The sequence below is a fragment of the Mustela lutreola genome, chromosome 6 (assembly GCF_030435805.1).
Source record: "Mustela lutreola isolate mMusLut2 chromosome 6, mMusLut2.pri, whole genome shotgun sequence".
In the NCBI taxonomy this organism is placed as follows: domain Eukaryota; kingdom Metazoa; phylum Chordata; class Mammalia; order Carnivora; family Mustelidae; genus Mustela; species Mustela lutreola.
The window spans coordinates 89,127,027-89,152,302 of NC_081295.1; the positions used below are offsets into that span (position 1 = coordinate 89,127,027).

The 25,276-nt window shown below is 51.9% G+C and overlaps 1 protein-coding gene and 1 pseudogene across 2 annotated transcripts; both read right to left on the minus strand.

Moving 5' to 3' along the window:
* Positions 1 to 345: 345 nt before the first annotated feature.
* On the minus strand, positions 346 to 23,590 carry PGC (progastricsin). Of its 2 annotated transcripts, XM_059176361.1 has the most exons (9): positions 9,167 to 9,225; positions 6,558 to 6,708; positions 6,140 to 6,257; positions 4,935 to 5,053; positions 4,089 to 4,288; positions 2,569 to 2,691; positions 1,801 to 1,948; positions 1,310 to 1,408; positions 346 to 619 (listed from the first exon to the last, which is right to left on the minus strand). In XM_059176361.1, exons 1-9 carry the CDS (start codon positions 9,223 to 9,225, stop codon positions 467 to 469), a joined length of 1,170 nt encoding a protein of 389 aa, XP_059032344.1. In that variant the 3' UTR covers positions 346 to 466. The 2 variants fall into 2 exon arrangements, with proteins under 2 accessions (XP_059032344.1, XP_059032345.1); XM_059176362.1 differs by lacking the exons at positions 6,558 to 6,708; positions 9,167 to 9,225 and adding an exon at positions 23,508 to 23,590 and having other exon boundaries at positions 6,140 to 6,286.
* On the minus strand, positions 16,873 to 19,018 carry LOC131834626 (core-binding factor subunit beta-like; annotated as a pseudogene).
* Positions 23,591 to 25,276: the final 1,686 nt, after the last annotated feature.

Here is a 25,276-nt window from a genome sequence, read left to right on the forward strand (position 1 = left end):
TGGTTCTGCCGGTCCTTTGGTCCATTAGGTCAGCAGAGCATTTTGGGTTGTGGTAATAGGGCCCCTTGGCGCGTCACAAAGGAATGCCTGCCTCAATGTGGAGAGACCCCAAGCTCTGAGGGGCCCAGGGCCCCTCCCCAAGCCCTGCCTTATGCCCTATCTCTCTTAGAACCTCAGTGACACCCCTCCCCACCCCCACAAACCTCTTAGCCCCTGAGAGAGAACAGGTCCAGCAGAAGCACATCTTCCCCTGACTCCGTCTTCCCTCCCATTCCTGTGACCAGGAGCTGCCTTACAGGCCACATCGGCCCTCGAAAAAAAAAAACATGCTGACCAACATGCAGAAAAACTATTTATTAGGACAGAAAGCCCCAAAGCCAGAGAAAGAAGGCTGATTCCAGAGAAGTAGCGCCTGCAGGGCTGAGGGTGGAGAGGAAGAAGGAAGCCAGGCATCTAGGTGCTGAGTCTAGGCGGCAGTGGCAAAGCCCACCCTGTTGTTGCCAATGTCGAAGATGGAATAGTAGGACCTGAGGAAGACGCCCCCGAGGATCCACAGGGACTGGCCACTGCTGGAGGGCAGGTAGGTGGCCTGGACCGCAATGGTGCAAACGCCATTTCCCTGCACAACACGGAAGGGCAGCGCTCATTCCTTGGACCTGGCCCTGCTCAGCCCTGAGCCCCAGGCCAGGAGCGCGAAATGCAGAAACGAGGGAGCCAGGCTTGTGACCCCTGGGGGCTCACAGGCCAGCTGAGCCCCAGAGTAGGAGGGATTTCTGCAATGGATGGAAGCAGGCTGTGGTGACCGTCTGCAGTCTCCTCTCCCCAAGTTCCCATCCACCTCCCTTTTGCTCCCCATCTGGAGGAGGTCAGCCTGCTGGCGAAGCCTTGAAGCCAGACCAATTCAGCTTCCAACCTGAGCTTCACCCCGACTAGCTGTGTAGCCTTGCGTCTGTTTCTTAACCTCTCTGGACCTCCAAGTTTTCACTTGTAAAATAGAAATTAGCACCCCCTTCCTCAAATGGTCTGACAGTTCAGCGGGATGGTGTAGGCAAAATGCTTCCCATAGGGCTTACCCTAGTGAGTACACAACCCATACCCCAGCGCCTCTCCACACTCATTAGTAATAGTAATCAATAATAGATGGCACTCTTCTGTTTCGCGGCCTCGTGCCAGTGTAGGGGTTTGGAACCAGTGAAGGCAGAAAATAAAGTGGGGCTCACGAAGAGCTGGGGGATAGCATGTGGTGAGGAGACCCGGTATCTCGGGCCCCCGGCCCCTCCTCACAGCCGTCGCGTCCCTACAGACTCACTGTGAAGACGTAGGAGTGGTAGGGCAGGGAGAAATGCACACCACTGATGAGGAAGGTCAAGGTGGGCAGGTTCTGGATGTTGTTACAGTCCACGGTAAACTGCAGAGAGGAACAAGGCCCCAGGTGCTGCATCGCCCACCTGAGAGGACCTGCCAACCCCCTCCCCTCAGTGCCCTTGATCCCGCTGGGGCCCTGCTTGGTCCCACAGTCCAGTTAGTTTGATCTTACTCCAAAGCCTGAAAAGTGTTTAGCCCATTACTTTGGAAGGGCTGAAGCTCCAAGGAAATTCTGCCCCAATAGTAGCCACCCATTACCCTCCCAGCTCAAGACCCAGCCCCCAGCCCCAGTTCTCCCAAGCCCCCACCCACCCACCTCCAGGGCTTTGGGACAACTAGGAGCAGGAGGCCAAGAGTGGGGCTATTTCCAGAAGAATCATAAATGCCTCCCAGGGGGCCTCTCTGAAAGAAGGAGGATGCCTTTACTAGACACACCTGTCCGTACTGGTCAGCCTGGGCCCCTGTAGCCTGCAGAAGGGCGCTCAGGTACTGCTGGGGTACAGTGAGCGGAGATGTGCCTGTGTCCACAATGGCCTGACAGCCCTGGGAGCACCAGCCCGTGGCATGGCCACCAATGAGGAACCTGGATGATGAAGAGATGAACGCCTTCAGCATCTCCAGCTCAGGGAATCTAGGAAGTTGGCTTTCCCGCACCCCCAAGGGACAAACAGCCACAGCCACAGAATTGTGGTATACCTGGAGGTAAGGATTCTGCAGAGGTCCTTCCAACCATCCCCCTGCCTCACACCATTCAGAGTCTTTTCAAAGCCACCTAAATGGCCATGGAACGTTGTTATTTAAAGTTCCAAGGAAGGTTCTAGAAACGCTGAAAGCCGGTGTCACTGAACGGTTTAACTATGACCACATTAATTCTCCCCCCAAAAAACATCATAGTTTCCAATTAGTAAGCACATAGTGTTGAACCACAGGGTTTAGAATGTTTCAGATTCCAGACCTACCCCATTTACATTGTGCCCACCTCACCCACTTTTCCAGGCTGAGCTGGGCCTTCAGTCTCCAGCAGAGGATAGCTGTGGCTTTGTGGGGGAAGACTTCAGGGGTCTCCTATGTGTACCTCCTAGAAGTACCTACCTCTGTGTGTGTATGTGTGTGTGTGTGTGTGAGAGAGAGAGAGAGTCTGTGGGTGCATAACATGAAATGCCTCGAAGCCTGCCAGGTCTTCAAGCTCCAGCACAGACTCACTCCTCAATGCCAATCTGCCAGTAGCGCTCCTGGGTGACGGGGGCCCAGTAGATCGGTCCACTGTGCAGGCTGTGGTCTATCCCTCCAAATATGAGAACTGCTCCATTCTGAGAGCTCATGCCTCTGCAGAAGGGAAAGGGAAGGGTGAATCAGGGAAATCGCTATAGAAAAGATTTCCTGTTGAACATTCATCTTCAAAGGGAAATAGAGGTCCTGCCCTGGCTGCAGGCTGGGGGTCCCTAAGAGCATGGCTATGTCTCCCCTCAGACTGGGGTCCCTGAGGGCAGGTCTATGTCTCGCCTCAGACTGGGGTTCCTGAGGGCAGGGCTGTGTCTCCCCCCTCAGACTGGGGTCCCTGAGGACTGGTCTATGTCTCCCTTCTTCAGACTGGGGCTCCCTGAGGCAGGGCTGTGTCTCCTCCCTCAGACTGGGCCCCCAAGGACAACACTGTGTCTCCCCGTCACACTAGGCTTGCTGAGGGAAGGAGTTGTATCCCCCTTTATCACTGCAGCTCCAAGCTGAGCCCCTCAGAATTCCCAGTGCCTCTGGTTCCAGATGCAGGGCCTCAGGGGAAGCTGCTGGCTGTGTGGCCCCCCCCATCCCACACACCCTTCTCTCTCTTCCAGTTCTTGCTACTATTGTCCTATGTCACTGGGAGTCTCACCCTGAGCCCCACTTGTCATTTTTCTGCTGGGACTGGAAGGAGGTAGAGCCTTGGCAAAGAGGAGAGAAGTGTATTCCCTGGTCCTTTCAGCCTCCCCTGGGAGCCGAACCTGAGTGTGGAATTGGGCAGAGCTCCTAAGGGCAAAACTCAGAATGAACTGTAATCAGAGGTGAGACTAAATCAGCAGCATTAGGAACAGGGTGACACTGTTGATAGTCAGACTCAGGAGATTAAGGTGAGAGAGTACATGCTGACTATCTCCAGAAGGTGGCTGGCTAACTCTGGGAGAGGAAAGAAAGTCCCCCACAGGCCACTGACTCCACCCCCACCACCTGGCTCCCAGGCACCGACATGAAGCGGCTGCATGGCTTGTGTTTGCGGTGAGAAAAACACCCTATTATGGGCAAACTATGAACCTTGACCAGAAGACTCCAGGACCTGGAGAGAACAATACATCAAAGGAGATGAAGCAATAAATTGTACACGAAAGAAGTGTCCAGAAGGCAGTGAGCTAACTGCAGCTCTGGGCAGGAGGTAAATCCAAGAGGTATCCAGAACGAGCAGCCTACTCAAAGCTAAGTTCACCCAGAAGAAGGAACGATTCTGAACTGGTGATGAAACGCGAAGTCTGAGTGGGCTGGGGACAGACACAGAGATGAGGGAAAGGATATGGCTAGGGGGACAGTTGGACAGGAGAGGACAGCCCAGGAGGAAAGTCCTAGACACAGTAGGAGCTGAAGCCAAATGCCTGATGGGAAGCCCCCAACCCCCAAAGCATTGAGCTCACTTGTCTGGGGATGGGGGGAGTTGCCTGGGAGCTCAGGAACACCCCCCCACCCTGCAAGCAGTATCTTACCTGCCCAGGTAGAAGCTGAAGACCGGGCTGGAGAGGAGGCCAGCCTGCAGCAGGCCCTGCAGAGCCGTGGCGCTCCTACCCTCTGCCAGGGCTGGGTAGGCCAGGCCCATGATGCCATCAAACTTGAACTGGAGGAAATAGGGACTTGGCTCGTGCTCACTAAGGCCAAACTGCTGGTTGGGGACCTGAGCGCTCTGGACCTGGAAGGGACACGGGGGATGGGAGAGGATAAGTGGAACTCCACTCACCTCCCCATACCCTCCCCCACAAAGACCCTCGAGGCTCCCTAGTTCATCCCTCCCTCACCCCGGCCCCTTGCCTTCTTCTTCTTCTTCTTCTTTTTTTTTTTTTTAATAAATATGTAATGTGTTATTAGCCCCAAGGGTACAGGTCTGTGAATCACCAGGTTTACACACTTCACAGCACTCACCATAGCACATACCCTCCCCAATGTCTATAACCCCACCACCTGCCCCTTGCCTTCTTGATACATCTTGCAAGAGCCAAGTTTTCTCTCAAGTGGCCTTCTCTGGCTGCTGCTGCAGCCACCACCACCCCCCGCCATCTTCTTCCCCCTGACCCCCCTCCCCTGGTTTAAGCTCCTTCACTAAAGGACTAGGTCATCCCCTCCATCAGGGGCACTCAGTGTGCGAAGGGGACGGCATGGAGGGGCACTTGGTGTACTCATCGGCGGGTTTGTACTCAGTAGAGCACTAGGTTTTCTCTGTATTCTCAGGTCGGGCTAAACTCCCATCAGACTCAGGTCTGAGAGCTTCCAGGCCAAGTCAGAGCCCCAGGGACAACTCCCACATCCTGGGGCACAGAGTGGCCTGCAGCCCGGCTCACCCTCAGAGTGTCATAGCCGTAGACACCACGGAGGCTGCCGCTGCCATACTGCACGGAGAAGGTCTGCCCGTGACTGGAGTAAGTCGAGGACGCGTTGGGGTTGAAGCGGGAGTGAGTGGCTACAGTTGAAGGAGAGTTTGGGGAGACAGGCCAGCAGGCGGAGGGCTGCCCCCCCGAGTCCCAGCCTGTGCTCCCATCCCGGGGCCCCAGCATCCCAGGACACATGGTCTCGGGGTTCAGGAAGCACAGGAAGGCCTATGTGAGGGTGGCCAGGCTTGGCCTCAAAGCCCCCTCTGACTTGCAGAATCTTTTTTTTTTTTTTTTAAAGATTTTATTTATTTATCAGAGAGAGAGAGGGAGAGAGAGCGAGCACAGGCAGACAGAATGGCAGGCAGAAGCAGAGGGAGAAGCAGGCTCCCCGCCGCGCAAGGAGCCCGATGTGGGACTCGATTCCAGGATGCTGGAATCACCCAGGCGTCCCTGACTTGCAGAATCTTGTGTTGTTCTTTGACCGTGACCCTTGGTAGGTAAGTGGCCTAGCATCCTTCTCTGCTTCCCTGCCCCCTCCTTGCAGATCCCCCCCCCCCGAGAAATCACTCATCATCTGTGGGAGCAAATGAACGTCCAGGGGATCCCTGTGTTCCCTCCACCCTCACCCTGTCAAAAACCTGGACGTGACCAGTGAGGGACTCTTTGGATTAGAAGTGTCAGGACCCAAACCCCCAGGCTCTGGCAGGGACCAAGGCAGCGTTAAGGAGAGGAACTTGGCCTGTCTACAAATACGGCTACAAGACAGGGACCAGCTCTTGCATTGTTCTCCCCTGCGTCTAGGAGACACGCGGTGAGAACTTAGTAAGCAGCGGAGTGGAGTGACATGGAAAGACTGTTGCTGACTTTGGTGAGAGGGAATGGTGTCGTCTACAGGGAACAGAATGGAGCAGAGCAGAGTGGGATGGTTGGAGCTGGGGGGCAGAGGGCGGACTGGAGCAGGTGAAGGAGCATGTGTTGGTGAGAAGGAAGACAAACAGACCACCCAGACCTAGGGCCAGCCTCTTCCTTCGGTCCTGCACATGCCCCTTGACCCTGGCCAAGTACCTGACTCTCAGGATTAAAGCCCTCAGACCCCACCATCTCTTGCCCCTTCCCCCCAAGGCGGTCTGCGCCCTCCCTTGCCAACCACTCTCCCTAGCGAGCCCTGCACTTACCACAGGCCTGGCTCTGGCACTGGACCGAGGGCACCCACAGACTGGAGGATCCGGTATCAAAAAGGACCAGAAAGTTCTGCGGTGGGGTCCCGATGGCGATTTCTCCAAGGTATAGACTCTGGGGGGCCATGGGGCAGGCTGTTAGCTCTGGAGGGATACAGAGACCCTCAGGCCCAGCCTCCTCCTTGGACAGAGCCCTTGCTCTACAACCTGCCACCGAGGAAGAGGCCCAAGCCTATCTTCCGTACTTGCCCAGAACACACAGACCCTCAGTGGGGGCTGGCAGGTGTGAGAGAAGGGAGCAGGACGCAGGCGCCAGGTGGGAGGGTACAGAGAGATAGCTCGGCACACCCCTGGGAGTCCGGCCTCAGTCTTTGGCCCCAAGGAGAGGGAACCCCCACGGAGGGTCAGGACTCACATCCAGATAGGCCAGGGGTTCGTAGACCATGCCGAGATCGCCAACGTGGTACTTCTGGGCAGGGTCATTCTTGTGGGTCCTCAGGAACTCCCCCAGTAAGCCCTTCTCCTTCATGGTTGCACGGACAGGCTCTAATTTCCTCAGGGGGACTCTGAAGAAGGCCTGGCGTCAGGGCAGGGCCCTCCCTACTTCCTACAGCACCTCTGACAGTCCTGGTTCCTCCATCCCTCCCTGCCGTGCCACCTCCAACCGCATCCCTCAGGCCCCAGCCCCCGTGTCCCCTGTGCCCATCACTGTGTCTCTGTGTGTGTCTCCCTCTCGCTCCTGCTCTGGCCCCAGCTCCCTTCGTTTCTCTCTGTCTCTATGTCTCTTTCCCTAGGTCTGTCCCTCTGTTTCTTTCTCCCTCTGCCTCTCTCTTTCCCTCTCCCTCTCTTCAAAGCTCTTCACAGGACTTGTTACACGATTCAGAAAACAAATACCTTCCCTGATGCATGCCCACATCCCATCTCGAGGGTCTACATCCTATCCTGGCCCTTTGCTCTGAGATATCCCATAAATTCCTTCCCTGGAAGGCAAGGAGGACTTTGGCCATTAGCCCTGGCAGGATATGTGCATTGTTTTTGTGTAAGTAAGCTCTACGTCCAGTGTAGGGCTTGAACTCAGGACCCCAAGATCAAAGGTCACGTGCTCTACCGAGTCATCCAGCTAGGCGGCCCAGGAGATATGCATTTTAAGAAAGATTTCAGAGATAGCAGAGTTCACCCCAGTCCCCTCCGGTGGTGGCCCTCCGGCACCTGGTCCTGGATGACTAAGACACAGCATGGGTATGGGGGACAGCACTAGACTGGGACTCAGAAGAAAGGATCCTGTGTCTGCCCTTGCCTCGAATTGTCTGGCCTGGGGCCAGTCACTGCTCTTCTCCCGATGCAGGCGCAGTAGAAGTTGGCCTGGGTGGTCTGGAACCCAGATCCACCCTGGAATTGGATGAATTGGATGAATTGGATGATGAAGTCTGCACTTCTGCCCCCCATCTCCCTCGGGTTCTCCTCCTTCAAGACCTGCTTGCTGCCATCGCCTCGGAGGTCTCTGTGGGTCCACCCAGGCTCATTCCGGGCTCCAGAAGTCCTGCTCTTTGCATTTCTTTCCCCACCTGATTCCCCATTCCCTCAAGACCCCACTTTCGCCCTCCATTCTGCACGGAACCCATTCACGTTGAGCTTTGAAGACTGATGGTTGCTTGGGCTCGCCGCTTCCCCGGAACTTGCGTATCACACACAGGTTTCTTCGAGGAGCCTTGTCTTCAGCAGGTATCGGCATCGGTCCTCATGGGTGAGACGGGCAGCCTTGTGCAGGCCAGGCACCCTCCCAGGTCCTGGGAGCCACGCCTTCTCGCCCCCTTTCTTCTGACGTCTCTGCAGGTGCACGTAACGTTCCTGCTGTCTCTGCTTACATGCCTGTGCCATCTGCTAAATAAATCGTGGGCCTTAAGGGAGTTTTTAGCAAACATCTGCCTATCCAGAAATCATCGTTCCTTTCTGTGGAAGAAAGCACACCTGCCGTTCAGTGTCTATTTGGACAGCAGTCACCCCGACTCTGTCCCAGGTCCATCTTTTCTCATCAGATGGGGAAGCAGCTGTGCTTTTTCCTTTGCCTGGAAGTGCACCCGCCAGCAGATTAAGTCTTCAGCAAGGCATGTAGCCTGTAGTGAAGGATTATGGGGAACACACCAGGATGCTTTGCTTAAGATAATGAAAAGGAAGCCCAAGAGAGTAAGAAATGAATTAGCCTGCACAATCACAAAGTGTGTGGCCCCAGCTTTTGCTAACAAAGACAGCATCACTGACACACATTGCTGGGGTGTTTAGCGGATTCAGAGCAGGGAAGGAGAGGGCCACCCAGTCACAGCTGATGAAACCAGACAAACCAGGGGCGCCTGGGTGGCTCAGCCGGTTAAGCATCTGCCTTCGGCTCAGGTCGTGATCCTGGGGTCCTGAGATCAAGTCCCACATTGGGCTCCTTGCTTAGCAGGGAGCCTGCTTCTCCCTCTGCCTGCTTCTCCCCCAGCTTGTGCTCTCTCTCACTCTCTCTATCTCCAACAAATAGATAAAATCTTTACAAATAAAAAAGAAAGAAAGAAAGAAACCAGACCAGTGCCAGAAAGACAAGTCATTCAGTCTAGAGGTTGACCCAGTCCCTGACCCTTCAGAAGAATCCACTACCTCAAGCCCCTTGTCTCTGATTATTTCCCCCTTAAAAACCCTCACTTGCAAACCATCGGCGCATTCGGGACTTTTGAGCATTAGCTCCCCACGCTCCCAGGCAGCACCACACCGATCTTGCTTCATGGCAAAAACTCTGGGTCACATTTCTTATTGGCTTACAGGGCAGGACAAACTCTCCTTTGGTTCAGTTACAGACATTTCATGAGGGCAAAGTTGTAGCTCATCCGACCTCTGAGTCCCCGGCTTACACCTGCTCAGGAAGCCCTCCCTGTCCCAGCGGAAACTCTGGAGTGGAGCCTGGTGGGGAGGCCACTGGCCAGGTTACCCCTCACAGGGCTCCAGACTCCTGCCCAAACTCCTGCTCCAGCAGCCAGGCCCCAGACTCACTTGATAACTGCCGCCTCTAAGAGCTGGAAGCTGACCAAGGCCACCACCATCCACTCCATGATGCCGGTTCCCAACTGGCCACAGAAGAAGGGCTGCTCCAAGTTGGGCTGTTGCACTAAGTGGATGCCTGAGTTCTCCTTCTGCCTTTATACCCCCAGGTCCCTGCCTCCCGGCCCCAGGCAAAAGCCTGACTTCAATCCCAGGTGCACCTGAGCTCCGCCTATTAGCTGTTTCTGGATGTTTTCCTTCTTTTTTTTTATTTTTTCCAATTTATTTATTTGAGACAGAAGGAGAGCACACAGGGGAAGAGGGGCAGAGTGGAAGGGGAAGCAGGCTCCGCATGGAGCAGGGGGCCTGACGCAGGGCTCAATTCCAGGACCCTGAGATCATGACTTGGGCTGACGGCAGCCGCTTCACTGACTGAGCCACCCAGACGCCCCTGTGTGTCTTCCTTCTTGAGGGTGGCCACAGAGGACTTTTCATCTTGTGCCCTTTTGAATGCAAGCTGTGGGGGCCAAGAAGTGTGAATAATAGGGGTTTCCATTAAGATGCACTGGTGGGGGCGCCTGGGTGGCTCAGTGGATTAAGCCGCTGCCTTCGGCTCAGGTCATGATCTCAGTGTCCTGGGATCGAGCCCCGCATCGGGCTCTTTGCTTAGCGGGAGCCTGCTTCTCTCTCTCTCTCTGCCTGACTCTCCGCCTACTTGTGATTTCTCTCTCTGTCAAATAAATAATAAATAAAATCTATTAAAAAAAAAAAAAAGAAAAGATGCACTGGTGAGGGTTTCTTCTTGTCCAGGAATGGAAGCATGATGTGACAGTTCGGGATGAGGGCCAGAGTCAGGTCCATGGAGGGCCACAGGGCCTCCAGAGATGGGTTTCTCAGCCTCCGTACTATTGCCATTTGGGAATTCCTTGTCGGGGGGCTGCTCCGTGCTGTTGAGATGTTTAGCGCCTTCCCTGGCCTCTACCCAGTGATGCCACCAGCAGTCCAAATGTTGTGAACCAACGTCTCCGGGCATTGCCCATTGTACCCTGAGGGGCCCAAATTGTTGAGAGTCACTGGTGCATAGGTGATGCCCTCGGAGGTCTGACTCAAGTCCTGGTTCCCAGCTCCCCCAAACCTTGTGGGAGCCTGATCGGGTGGCTGGGAAATGGGGCCAGTACCTAAGATGCTGGCAATTCCATGGGGGTAGTGAGACGCTGCTGGTGGTGTGATGACGGCTGGAGCCTTAGCCCTGAGGCCAGTGGTGGGGCTGACGTGCCGATGGCTGAGGTCAGAGCTATTTGCAGCAGCTTTGGAGGCTACCCAGTCCAACGGAGTTCAAATTGGACAGTCTGTCATCATAGCTCAGCAGGTGCTCAGGACACACCCGTGATGTAAATCACACTGGCCTCTGGAACAGCTCAGCAACAACAAGAGGCCTGGGGCAGGGGAGGAGGGGAAAGGCCAGACCTTGCCTCTCTTCCTCCTTGTCTCTCTTCTCTAGCCCCACAGAGGCTCTGCCCCTGTCTGTAGTGCTCCTTCCCCCGTTACTGTCCTCCAAGCCGCCATGTGCCCCTGTCCCGCCTGTAAGTGTGGTCCACCTTTTGCCTCTCTCTCTCTCTCTCTACCCCCCCAGCCCAACTTGCTTCCCAGCTACAAGTTTCTCATTAGCTGAGATGACCAGGAGCTGGCCCAATGCCCACCAGCCTAGCACAGGAAAGCTCCCCAGTTTGGGGTGAGTGGAAAAAGTTCCCAAGTTCTCCCCATCTCTGCCACCTTGTACCGCACACGCAGGGCTCCAAACCCTAGTCAGGCCCTCAGGTCCAGGCAGAAGGCCACAGCCAGGCCTGCAAACACGGATATAATCCAGCCATTGGGGGAGATTTGCCTCTGGCTGCCACCAGGCACTGCCCAGCCAGAGCACCAGAGCCTCCCCTAGCCCTGTGATGGGGGAGGGAGAGAGGGCACTAGAGGTCTTCCCAGGACTGGCACAGAATGGGATGGACCTGCCTGATGGTGTCTCAAAGCCAAAGCAGCTCCCATTCCTCCTGCAGCCCCCCAGGGACACGCTGGACTCCGGGATGGAAGGCAAGGAGTGAGGGACTGCACTCCATGGAGCAGGGGGTCCACAGATTCTCTCCCATCTAACGCGTCCAAATTCTGCCCATCCTTCAGTGCCTCTGAATCGGGGGATGTGCAGTCTGAAGACACCTTAGATGTCATCCACGGCCACTTCCTACCAAGGACACCCAAAAGCTTTTGCACAGCAAAGGAAACAATCAACAAAACTAAAAGGCAGCCTACCGAATGGGAGAAGATATTTGTAAACATCTTATCAGATAGAGGGCTGGTATCCATTGCATCATGAGAAAGTGTGTGGGGCCTGGTATTTCGTATTTGTTCCATCAGACAACCCTCACAACCATCCCACAAGTTGGATTATCTTAACCGGAGGCCATTTCAGCCATCTGTATCTCAAACAGCTGGAACCTGAACTCTGTGTACAGACAGGGAGAAATAGACAGACTGATTATTTCCTCTCTGTTCTATGGACTAACATACTCTCGCTCCCTGGACACAACTCACCTGACTGGCTTACGTGGAAAGTTGGAGTGGGGCTGTGTGGGATGGTGGGGGGCATGTCACATGGCCACCCAGGTGCAGGAAGTGGAAGAATGGGGTAGGATCTCTGGGTCAACTGGAAGCCGGATTGCAAACCGCACTAGGCCCTTCCAGCTTCTTCTCATTCCTGCTTTGCTTCTGTCCCCCACCCCCTCTCCCATTGCACACCGGCTTTCTCCTCATTACTGACCACAGCCAGCTGACTTGCACACTTCCAGAGAAAGAAGGAAATCAGCATTCCCAGACGAATTCCTTGAATCCTTGACCCACTCCCGGACCAGCCAACTGCAGCCCACAGCAGGGCCCTGAGAGAACCTGGAGGCTCCCTTGGGAAGCATTATGAAGGGTGCAGACAGAAGGCCCCAGAAGCAGCGAGGGATGCTTCCAGGCAAATCTCAGAGATGTCCACATACCTGTATTTCTTATGATATATGGACCCTACCACGAACTCTTCCTCACCCCTCTTTGCACAAATTAAAGAATGAGACGGTCACGGGTGACATGCAATTCCCTTGAGAAGACCAGTGTCCACCACTTGTTGACCCCCTGTCCCCAGCAATACACTTACCCTTTCCCAGCGGAGCTTCCCTGACTGGGAGTGGGGATAACATCAGCCCCCAGGCTTGCGGCAACCATCTAATAAGGCCTGTGATTGTGAAAGTTCTAGCAGGGGCAGGCCCCCAAGACCTTGCAGCTGAGTCGGAGTCTCTCTCTTAATGGATCAGGGCTGGCGGCGGGGCTGAAGAGGAAAAGGGACCTGGGGAGGCACAGACAATGTTCTGTTTCTTGACCGGGGCTCCCCTTACGAGGTCTGTTGAAGTCAGCAGAACTCACGTTCTGCACACCTTTCTGTGTGCGTGTAGTACTTCCAATCATGTTTTATAAAGTCACCATGGGAGCAGGGGGAAGAGAAGAAAGGAGATAGGACACCCGTCCTAGGAGAGCCCCTCCCCCGAAATGAAGAAGGGAGGGGTCCCTGCCAGGGAGTTCCCAACTGATGGGGACCCGGCAGGGTGGTCTGTGATACCACTGTCCCCAGCAGGGAAGAAGAGATGCCCTCACAGGAGATAAGGACCAGCATGTATTCTGGGTTGATCATAATACATTTATTTATTTATTTTTCATGACATGAGAGTTTATCATGAAAGTAAATTAAACAAACAAACATACAGTATGGCTAGTGGTGGCAAAGGCAATCTGGTAGCTTAAGGCAAGTTTTAATGGAGACGAGTTTAGACATATGATGCCGTGATGTGATTTTTTAAAAATATAGATTATGGAAAAATATCAAATTGTAGCAATAACTTAATAAAAGTTTTCAAAGCCTGCACTCTTGGAGAAAAAAGATCTTAACTCTGGCATTAAGAGAGAAGCAGCAGTGTGCTGAATGATAGGAAAAGTCAAATATTTATGGAAGGATGACAATATGAACATTTAATAGCATTTCTTCTTAATTACTGGTGGGAAAAAGCCCCTATCTGGAAGCAATAGAGAAAAATGTATTATCATCATCATGTTATTTTTAAAAAATTACGTGCAGGGACGCCTGGGTGGCTCAGTCAGTTAAATTTCTGTCTTTGGCTCAGGTCATGATCCCAGGGTCTTGGGATCGAGCCCTTCGTTGGGCCCCCTGCTCAGCAGGGAGTCTGCTTCTCCCTCTGCCTGCCACTCCCCCTGCTTGTGCTCTCTTTCTCTCTCTGATAAATTAATTAATTAATTAAATGCAGAAGTCAAAAACCAAAAAGCTCTGGGGTAAAGTAATCTTAAAATACCATTTCAAGGGCCACTTAAAAGGTGATTACCTCAGGGGAAATGAGGGCCCTGATTATGTAAACACATTGAGTTCACAACACCAAAAACCAACCAAATTCATTCATAGTCCTTAGTTACACAAGATCAGCACAGTCTCTTATGATGCATTATTGTTTTTTTTTTTTAAGATTTTATTTATTTATTTGACAGAGAGAGATCACAAGTAGGCAGAGAGGTAGGCAGAGAGAGAGGAAGGGAAGCAGGCTCCCTGCTGAGCAGAGAGCCCCATGTGGGACTCGATCCCAGGACCCTGAGATCATGACCTGAGCCGAAGGCAGTGGCTTAACACACTGAGCCACCCAGGTGCCCCTGCATTATTGTTTATAACAATTTAAACACACTCTTTACCATGCATGACTATAAATATGTAAAAATATTGACTATAAATAGGTAAAATCAGATATGTAAAAACATATCTGAAACAAGAAATGTTTATGAATTAGAAGACCTATACACATTGAAAGTCACTCCCCCCATCAGTCAAGTATATATACATATATATGCATATGTGTATGTGTTTTATTTGATGACCTTACCTACCCAAAGGATACAAACATAGTCATCCAAAGAGCATCTGATCCCCAACGTTTATAGCAGCAATGTCCACAATAGGCAAACAATGGAAAGAGCCCAGATGTCCATTAACAGATGAATGTATAAACAAGATGTGATATACATGTGGTAGATAGACAGAGAGATAGATAGAACTATTACCCAGCCATCAAAAAAATTGAAATCTCAACATTTGCAAAATGTGACTGGAACTAGGGGCATTATGCTGAGCAAAATAAGTCAATCAGAGAAAGACAACTATCATATGTGGAATTTAAGAAACAAAACAGAGGATCATAGGGGGAGGGAGAGTAAAATAAAATAAGACAAAATCAGAGAGAGAGAGACAAACCATAAGAGACTCTTAACCGTCAGAAACAAACTGAGGGTTGCTGGAGGGGAGGTGGGGGGATGGGGTAGCTAGGAGATGGCCATTAAGGAGGTCATGTGATGGAATGAGCACTGGGTGTTATACGCAACTGATGAGTCACTGAAATCTACCTCTGAAATTAATAATACACTATATGTTACTTAATTGAATTTAAATAAAATAAAATAAAAACATAAATGCGGTGACCTTATTCAGACTTCAGTTCCTTTTCTGAATTGACCACGTCAGTTTTTCAAACCCTTTAAAATAATACCATTCTGTTATGATAAAATACATTTTTGCAAAAATTCAGGAATGTAATAACATTTAATGAATGCAACCATGAAAAATATTTGTAAAGAGGTACCAATGACTTATCACTTTTTCCAGTGCTGTATGCAAAAAAAAATTGCATTCAATCTGACAGTGAGTCATTTTTTAAAATAGTCTTATACTACTTCATTTCAAAAGGTTCTATTAATAGTCCTTTTAGAAAATACCGTATGTATAACCTGTGAGTTTTTTCGCAGAATAATTAATGAAGAAAATGTACCCTCTGCACAGATGAACATTTTCTCTCTAATCTTATCACCCAGTATTGTTTTTACAAAAGCAAATATTATAAAATACACTTAAAAGCAGCTACCTTAAATACGATTTTAACACAAATTACTGTGGTAGCTGATTCATCAATATCTCCAGTTGTTTTTTAAAAGTTATTTATTTATTTATTAGAGAGAGAGAGAGAGCACACACGAGTGGGTGAGGGGCAGTGCAGAAGCAGAGGGAGAGAGAGAGAGAATATCAGATTCTGTGCTGAGCATGGAGTCCGACTCAGGGCTCAATCTCACAACCCCGAGATCACGGCCTGAGCCACATTCAAGGGTCGGATGCTTAACCACCTGAGCCACCCAGGCACCCCTTCAATATCTCCAATTTAATATGCTGTTTCATACATGAAGAAGCTCCACTATCCCTTTTGGGTTGACTTTTTTAAAATCCCTGAATAGAACAGAAGGCAACCTTGTACTTTAGGCGTTTTCGTAGAGTATTACCATCTACGGAGAATATCTCTGCACAGACTCATGATCACACAACAGAAAGTAAAACAGATCTGGGACAGACTAGATTTAACACCAGCTGAAAATGTTTATGTTTAAGGAGGAAAGAAAAAGAAGCTGATTAAAAAAGGATACAGCAAGGGCTGCCTGGGTGGCTCCATGGGTTAAGCATCTGCCTTCGGCTCAGGTCGTGATCCCAGGGTCCTGGGATCGAGCCCCACATTGGGCTCCCTGCTCGGGGGAGATCCTGCTTTTCCCTCTCACCCCTGCTTGTGCTCTCTGTCTCTCTGACAAATAAATAACAAAATAAATAAAATCTTTAAAAAAAAAAAAGAAAAAGGATACTGCAAGAGAGAGTCCAAGATAGCAGAGGAGTAGGAGACCTTAATTTTGTCTGGTCCCAGGAATTCAGCTAGATAGCTGTCAAACCACTCTGAACACCTGCGAACTCAGCCGAAGATAGAAAAAAAGGAAAACAGCAATTCTAAAAGGATATTACAGCTTTAACAACTATAAACTTTGTGATAAAAGGCTGTGGCAGGGGCATCTGGGAGACTCAGTCACTTATGCATCTGACTCTTGGTTTTGGCTCAAGTCATGATTTCAAGGTATTGAGATGAGCCTCCACCCTGAGCTCCACGCTGGGCCAGGAGCCTGCTTAAGATTCTCTCTCTCCTTCTGCTTGCCACCCGGCACTGAGGTACATGTGTTTTGTCTCTCTCAAAAAAATAAATAAATAAATAAAAGTAAAAATAAAAGGCTATCGTAGACAGCTCCACACCACAAGGCTTCTAGCTTACAAATAATTCAAATGCAATGCCATGGACTACAAAAACTGGGAAACAATTAACTGAACATCGCTACCTAAAATGCAGCTGTGTAACCAACACATCTAAAATTCTAAAAGAACAACTGATCTGGGGCCGGGAGCAGGGGGAAGAAACCCTCTGATGAAAATTTTAATTTATTGACTTGCTTTTAAATGACATAAACTTTTAAATTAAAATGGAGGATGAAAGGAGCTTTCCAAGCAGATAGTCTCAGCTCACTAAAATCATGCCAACAAGATAAGCCTGCAGAGAAAAAAATTTCAAATTATTAGCTGCATGCCTACAAATTTAGAAACACAGGTATTATATTCACACTGCCAAAACCATGGCAGTGTGTGATGCCTTGTTACTAAGGCTGAGGACAAGACCATAGTACCTCCAGTGACCAGAGTTTCTGGTCTTTCAGTGACTCTTTCTGCCAACTAGAAACAATGTATATGCAAAGCTGGGTGGGCACACCTGCTGTGCTGCTACTTAACGAAGGTGAAGGTCATCACCGTCACCTAAATTGGAGCCAGGAATAGGCTTTTATAGTTTCTTGACATCCAGTTCCTCCCGATGGCACCTGCTTGGTCTTCTAACCCACACCTCCTTCTCCAAACCTCTTCCAAAGCCTGTTGTGCTAACACATCCGCCGGTGGGGCACGCTCCTCGTCAGACCCCAGGCAACCCCTACCATCCAGTCTCTAGAGGTCAGTGCAGTCTTTCCAGATAACAAGACTCCGTTCAGAATCGTGGGAGCCTTCCCACATACCTTGCCACATCCTCCCGGCTAGGTGTGTCGTGTTCTCCTTGCCAGCTGGCTAGAAAACCCTGCAGAGACAGACTGGCTCCTGGGGCCACTAAAGTGATTTCCTAGTGGCTGTCAGGGCAGGTGTTCTGGAAGCATGCCTGGAGATCCTCATGGGGCCTGTTCCCGAAGCTCATGTACTTATTCTCACATTCGCAACTCAGCTTCCTGATAACTCGTGCTTGAGTTCTTGAACTTGGGTCTCTGGTTAGGAACAAGGCATGGCACCTTTCCCATCCTGAGACTGAGCCCTTGGTCTCCAGGCTTGCGGGACACCTGGGGGTCTGCTCCACACTGACCAGCTTGACTACAGTATATTTAGTATAGATGTATCACAAACACATCACACCCATGATTTCACGGACACCGAAGGGTAGGAAGGAAGGACTCCTAAGAGAGGAGGGTCAGGAAGCAGCACAAATGCAGTCTGAAATCCTTGCCTCTTGGGCACCTGTCCCCTGGGCTGGGCACCTCAGGGAGGGGCAGAGCCTGTAGTTAGTTCCCCGAGGGCCCAGGGCCCCAAGGCTGGGGTCTCTAGGGTTTAGATTTGTCCTCCTCTTTCCCCTGACCTTAACTCCCTGGCAAGGGATAGTCTGCTAGAGATGAAGTCCAGCCAGGAACCCCAGCCTCTCCCCACACCACCGAGGCCCTGTCCAGGGGTGGTTATGTCCATTGGAGCACACCGTCAGCCATCCCACCCAGTGGGGGCTCCCCATCCATGGCTCAACTTCCTTCCAAACTGACTGGACCCCCTTTTTCTCAAACTCCAGCCACCTGCCTGTTCCCCAAAGCCAGAGCCCACAGAGCCACTTTATTTGGGGTGTCCTAGCTCTCAGCCCTGAGAAGCTGGATTTGGCTGGAGTTAGTGATAAGTAGGGGCTCTCCAGCTTCTATGAGACCCAAAGAACCAAGGTCATGCCTCCAACCGGAGAGATAGGCAGAGACAGTCTACACAGCTGTGACCAGCTCCCCTTGTAGTTGCCCATGCCAGACATGGAGTATAGACCCTCAGGAAGGCATCATCTGGGAAACACAGGGGCCAACTGCTCTCCCAGGGAGGAAGGTACTGCATGGACCTGGAGGAAGAGGACTGAGGCGCTCACCAGGCAAGACTGGCTGGGTTAAGGCAAGAACCTGAGCTCAGAAATCAGAGAAGCCTGGGTTCAAATCCCAACCCACCTCTGCTAGCTCTGTGATATCGGGCAAATCACTTGACCTCTCTGAGCTTCCGTATCTGCATCCCTTGAAGGCAGAGGGGAGGAGATAATGTGCCTCACTGTTGAATTCTGCACCATGAATGTTGAAAAGAGTAGGGAAGAGTGGCTCTGGCAGGCAACATAGCACCTGCAAAGGGCCTGAGGTAGACAGATGATATGATAGAGCCATGAGAGAGAAGGGGGCCTACTGAGGGAAGCAGAGGCTCAACCACCAGAGCTGAGGCCTTCAGGCTTTTTTTGTTTTGTTTTGTTTTGTTTTGTTTTTGTACCACGGTTAGAAATGTATTTTACACCATAACCTTACACACATGCATATAAAACATACCGGAAACAAAACCTCCCATACAAAACTTCAGTCCATGGTACATGTGTGCACCTTAGTTTTTCTATTTCCTTTCTTTCTAAAGTGCTGGTTTCAATCAACAAAACTGATTTCTAAAGGGCCGGGAGCTGCAATTTGAGAAACAGTGATGTACATGGCATTGAGCCCATGTACGCACATGCACACGCTCACAAGCACACACACAGCCTTGTATGCCCAGCTGCCATTCCACACATAAGCGATTAATCCCAGGTTTTTGGAGAGCAGGGTGGTGTCCCTTCCATCCTCCATGTCCCTGGTGGAGGAAGTAGAGAGGTTACTCGCTGTGTATTTGTTCATGAGGAGCAGGGTGGAAGGCTGCAGGAGAAGAGGGGCATAGCCCACCACGTTTGGAGGAACCTGAAGAGGACCTACTGCCCACCATGCCTCTTGCTCTGGCTTCAACCCATTCCCTGGGCAATTAGAATGAAGACCCCTCACAGGTAGTCAGTATCAAGTCTCAGCTTTAGAAAAAGCTGAGGGGGGCACCTGGGTGGCTCAGTGGGTTAAAGCCTCTGCCTTCGGCTCAGTTCATGATCCCAGGGTCCTGGGATGGAGCCCTGAGTCGGGCTCTCTGCTCAGCAGGAAGCCTGCTTCCCTTCCTCTCTCTCTGCCTGTCTCTCTGCCTACTTGTGATCTCTGTCTGTCAAATAAATAAATAACATCTTTTAAAAAAAGAGAGAGAGAGAGAGAGAAAGAAAAAGCTGAGGGATCATTTGCAGGAGTGAAGGTCGGACCTGGTCTTGGGGCTGTTACCAGCATTTGAAGAGTAAGTGCCAAGGAGATTGCTTTGAATACCTTCTGTCTGGACGTGGCTTTGTAGGTGTGCTGGCCTTTCCTGTGTGAGTCTCCTATTTCTTCCTAGCAAGGCTTTCAAAAGTAGGGATTGAGGCCTTTCCTATGGGTCTCCCTGAGGGCTGGGCTGTGTCTCCACCCTCAGACTGGAGTTCCTGAGAGCAGAGCTGTGTCTCCCCTCAGACTGGGGCTCTGTGAGGGCGGGGCTGTGACTTCTGCCCTCAGATTGGGGCTGACACTCCCCAAAGCTATCCCTATTGATTTCTTGGGTGAATACTCCCTTTTCCAGATTCTGAGGAAGGAGTCTGGATGAACTTCTCCTAAGTCCTTCTCACCACTCACCGTCCACCTTCTTTAGCGAGCTTTCCCCCAACACCTGCTATTACTGTGACCACCATAACAGAGCTTAACTTGGGCTCTGTGCCAAGCACCCACTGAGCCCTTAATGTGCATTTTCTCATTTAACACACAGCATTATGAGGTAAATGTTGTTAGTTTCCCTAAATAGATGAGGAAACAGGTTCAGAGACAGTGAGTAATCTACTCGAGGTCACACATCTTTCAAAAGCCAGACTCATGCATCGCATGCTCCCGTCTCTGTGAGCCTCCCTTCCTCAAATGCAAGTGTTGGAGAGTTGAGGCTTTGTCAGGACTCAGTCCACATGATCTGGATTCTGAATCCTGGGCCTGCTGTGTCCAGTGTCTTCTTGGGAAATAGAGACCACTAGACCTGTACGATTGTGTGTCATGCCCGTATCCCAAGCCTGAAATATCAATATGTTGATCTATTCTTCAGGGCCCTTAATCCCAGGGGGAAATGAACTCAATAGGAAAGAGGCCAGAACCAACCCATTGGGTCAGAGAGGCAAAGAGCCTCAAAAAACACCTGGAAATCCTTCCCCACCCCCACCCAGCCCTATGTCCAAGGCCCTCCACTCTTCCTATCCAGGCTCCCGTTTCCCTCCAAGCCCTCCCCAGACTTGGGTGCCCGACTCTGCCCAGCCCCGGCAGCACCCAGACAGAATTAGAGTTGCACTGCATTTCATTCCTTTCCCCAGGTAGTCGAAGTCTCCAGGTTCCCTTCTCCTTGCCTCCACATCCTGGCCTAGCTGCGCTTCTTCTAGGGCCTTCTCACCCAAACAGGAATGGAGCCAGGTAAAGACGGGTAGGTGGAGGGAGGCAACAGAATGACAGAATGACACCCCCAAGGGACCATGCCACCCCAGCTAGAGGGATGGCTAAGGAAACACTCCTGTCACTCAGCAGGCCCCCGGTGGGTTAAGGGGCCCCTCCCCCAACACACACTGCTCATTAACTCAGTCATTATATTAGTAAGCCCTTAAGAATGAGCATAATAACCTCCACCCGCAGCATGAGCCATACTCTCACACACCTGACCTCTGCAGCCGCGCTGCATAGGCCTCCACAGGGCAGTGAGTCAACAAGGTCCGTCTCGACAGAAACTGGGCCCAGAGAGGCTAAGAGAGGGGTTCACCTGGTGAGCAAGGCAAGTGGTAGGGACACTTCCTGTCAACCATAGCAGGCAGAGTACAGCTTCTAGAAGAGCTAGGCTGAAGGACCCAGGGATGCACCCAAATTCTTGCTCCACGACCCATGGAGAACCCCCTCCTGGACCCTTCTTTCTGATGCTCCCAGTCCCCATCTATGCTCTCCAGTCACCTCTGTGTTCATGGCAAGAGCTGACACCTCTAAATTCCAGGACAGACCAAACAACCAGGAAGAAATGTCACCTGGATGAACAGACTTTGAAGTCCTAAGCCAAGGACTCTAATATCAGATGGGGGTCGGTCGGGGGTCTCGAGAGCTGCAGGTGTTCCTATGGAAAGACCTGGTGTTTTGGGCCAGCTCTAAGGTCCCAAGAGCCAGAAGGGCCAGTGAAGGGAGTGCTAACTTGGGCCGCATTAGCAGAAGCATAAGGTCTAGAACAAGGAAAGAGTTGGGCTAAAGGAAGGGGAGGGTCAAGCCTTGGTAATGCACTCTGTTCTGGACCAAACTAGATCCCAGAGGGGTGGGCAGAAGGATGGATACCTTTCTGGTTATGCCAGAAAGAACCATGTTCTGGTGAAAATATTTGCCATGTACTGAGCACTTACTATGGGCCAGCCACCATGGTTCATGCTGGGCAGACATTTCCTTATTTTGATCCTCACAGCGATGTCACAAGAGAGGGACCGTTATTGTTCCTCTATCACTAGTGAGGGAACAGAAGCACAAAGGAGTCCAGTGTGAGTAAGTGGAGATGCCAAGTTTCAAAGTTCAGCACCCTTGGCAGAGGGACCAGATGGCCATGTGTGGGTCTGCGAACAGAATTAGGCCCTAATGAGGGGAATTTAGGGACATTATAACACTGACGGGAGGGAGGACTTCTGAGATAGCCATCTCCCCTTCCTGGGAAGCATGTGAGCAAAAACCTGATAGACATCTCCAAGAATCCTGTCAAAAGGATCCCTGGATGGCTCTTAGCTCAGCTGAGCCACGAAATTCCATCCTGGGCTCTGATTCTGCAGATAGAGAGCCCCAGGGCCGCCACATAGGCCCTCCACCCCTGCTACAGCTCTCCCTTCCCTTCTGCCTCCCTTCCAGAGTCTGGGGATCCCTCACTATAAAACTCCCTTCTCCAGCGAGTATGACTCCCCTTTAAGGAATTGCTCAGAGAGCTCCCCAGAGCTCAGAGCCCTGACCTAACCTAAGCCAGCCTCCTGTGAGGACCCAGACACACGTCAGGGGTGGGTGGCAGGGCTGGGCAGGGTCCTGCTGATTCCTGCATAGCCATCCACAGAATGGGAGCCATTCCCAGGCCTAGGGGAGGAAAGGGGGGCAGACCTGAATGTTCATCAATGGACGAATGGAGGGGCCCTGGGTGGCTCAGTCGGTTAAGCATCTGCCTTCGGCTCAGGTCATGATCCCAGGGTCCTGGGATTGAGTCCCATGATGTCGGGCTCCCTGCTCGGCGGGGAGCCTGCTTCTCCCTCTCCCTCTGCCTGCCATTCCCCCCTGCTTGTGTTCTTGCTCTCTCTGTCAAAGAAATAAATAAAATCTTAAAAAAAAAAAGTAAAAATGAAAAAGTGAATAAACCAACAAAAAAGCAGAATGACACTTATAAATACAGAGAACACATGGATGGTTGCGAGAGGGGAGCGGTGGGGGATCAGACAAAAGGGGAGAAGGGGAGTGGGAGGTAGAGATTTCCAGCTATGGGATGAGTGAGTCACAGGAGTACAGGGTGTAGCATCGGGATACAGTCAATGATCTTATAAGAGCAACTGACGGGGGGCACCTGGGTGGCTCAGTGGGTTAAAGCCTCTGTCTTTGGCTCAGGTCATGGTCCCAGGGTCCTGGGATCGAGCCCCACATTGGGCTCTCTGCTCAGCAGGGAGCCTGCTTCTTCCTCTCTCTCTGCCTGCCTCTCTGCCTACTTGTGATCTCTGCCTGTCAAATAAATAAATAAAATCTTTAAAAAAAAAAAAAAGAGCAACTGACGGGACAGGTGGAAGCGACCCTCATAAGCAGAGAGCACCATGTATACACTTGTCACCTCACTGGGTTGTACACCGAAAATGAAGATAACGCATGCATCAACTATACTCAAATTAAAAAAAAAAAAAAGTAAACAACTAAGTCAAGGGGGCGGGTCAGGGTGTGTGGGGGGCCAGGCGCCTGGCAGGCTCCAGGGGGAGTACGTTCTCCTGTTGACCAGGCAAGGCCCTGGCTGGGATTCCCGAGGAGAAGCACTGGACATGCGGCCTCTGCCGGCCCTCCTACAGCCCCTGCCTTCCAGGCCACAGCACCCAACAGTCTTTCTGCAGCCCACCTGAGGGAACAAAGCCCCCGCAGACCAGGTGGGAGCATGGAAAGACACACGCCTGGCACGAAGCCCCAGCTCAAGCCGCTAATTACCTTTGTGGCCCAAAGCAAGTCACTTTACCTCTTGGCCTGTTTCCTTCTCTGCACGGCGGTGATAACAATCCAGCCTGGCCAGCCTGTGAGAGATAAATGGTCTACAGGGCCCTCTGGAGAGTCGACTATGTTTATACCATTGTAGAGTGGTGTTATTACCCAGGGGTGGGCTTGGGGAGGGCCCCTCCTGGTCTGACCTGAAATGTCACTCCTGGACAGGATGCTGGCTCCAGTCCTTTCCTGAGGGCAACCCAGGGGTTGGGGAGGGCCTGTTTCTAAAGAAGGGAACTGAGCACTCAGCAAACATTCACTGATGTTGATGATGATCTTTGAAATGATTGCATCAGGACGCCACACCCGGACATCAGCGGAGCAGGCTCCCCCACCCCTCAGGAGTGGTGGTCGCCCTCCTGGGCATCACTCCCAGCCTCTACTTTCCACCTGGAAAGCTGTCCTCTCACACTCCACCCGTCCCGCCAGAGGAAAATTCCTGCCCTCGACCTCATGGGGCAGAGGCGATGACCTGGGGAGGGGAGCAGGAAGGCTGGCTGCCATGCTGGGCTGGGAGCCAAGTCCTGGGCTAAGTCCTCTGGACCTCCAGGCTCCACAAACACATGCACAGAAGCCAATGTGACTTGGTCTGGGTCTACCCCAGAGGAGGAGGCTAGCTGCCCCTGGCACCAGTCAGCAGGGGTGCAGCAGGAGGCCTGGGAACTCAGGGACTGAGGAGCAGTGACTTCCCATGGTATTCCCCTGTGGAACAGCTGGCTTCACACAGCTGGCCTGCTGTCTCCTTCCCAGCATGGAATCATGTTCATCATCTCACTGGCGTCTTCTCACAACTAGCACCATGTTTTCCAGGTGCCAAGGCCCACTAGGGGTGACCAGTTGCTCCAGAGAGCAGAGAACGTAGCCCAATCAGAACCCCAGCCCGGCCTTGTGCCGCAAGCATGCCCTCCCCAATAGCAGCGTCCGTCACGAGGAGCCAGAGCAGACCCGCAAGTCGCTGGTACAGTTATTCCTCCCCCCATCTTGGCCCTCCTGTTTGGAGAGACCAGCTCTCTTGACAAGGGACCCCCAAAGGAGGAGCAGAACTAGGGTGGGGTGGACACACAGAGAGCAGAACAGTGCTACCTAGTGCAGGGTGGACACCGTGTGAAGGACCCAGCCCAGAGTAGTCCTCTCTCCCGTCCAGAGATTAGGAGGAGGTAGAAGGAAGGGGAGAGTCATGGCAGCTGTACCCCAGGACCTTGCTAGGCCCCAGGGGAAGCGTCTCTCCCACAGCCCACTGGGGCCACTTCTCTCTTCACCCCTTTCACTGAAAAAAGTAACAGCCAAGCATGGGGAAGTCTGGAAGCTGGTCAGTTCAGTCCCCACCAGGGTAAAGGGCAGTCCCAGAAATGAAGCCCAGGCAGTGTCATCCTGGACAGCAGGTGGGGAGGGAACTGGGTAGGCCCCACCCTGGCTGGTTTCCTTAGGAAGGAGGACGGGTTGGCTTGCTCCACGGGGCGGGGAGCTGGGGCACAAACAGGGACCAAAGGCAAGGTTTGTCCCTAAGTATTGGGCAAACCTTACTCCCACTGCTCCCCTGGGTCCTAATAGCAGATGCTGGATTTCCTTTAGATGAATTATTCAGGGGGCTGAGATAGAAATGGAGTCTTAGAGGCAGGGAGGCCAGCGAGAGGAGGGAGAGGCGGTTTCAAGACAAGGAAAGGGAGCTCCTGCAACAGGGCAACAGGTGGGGGGCTTCTGGGGGCCTGTGCAGGCTCCAGGATTCCAGGCAGGTATTCAGAGGTG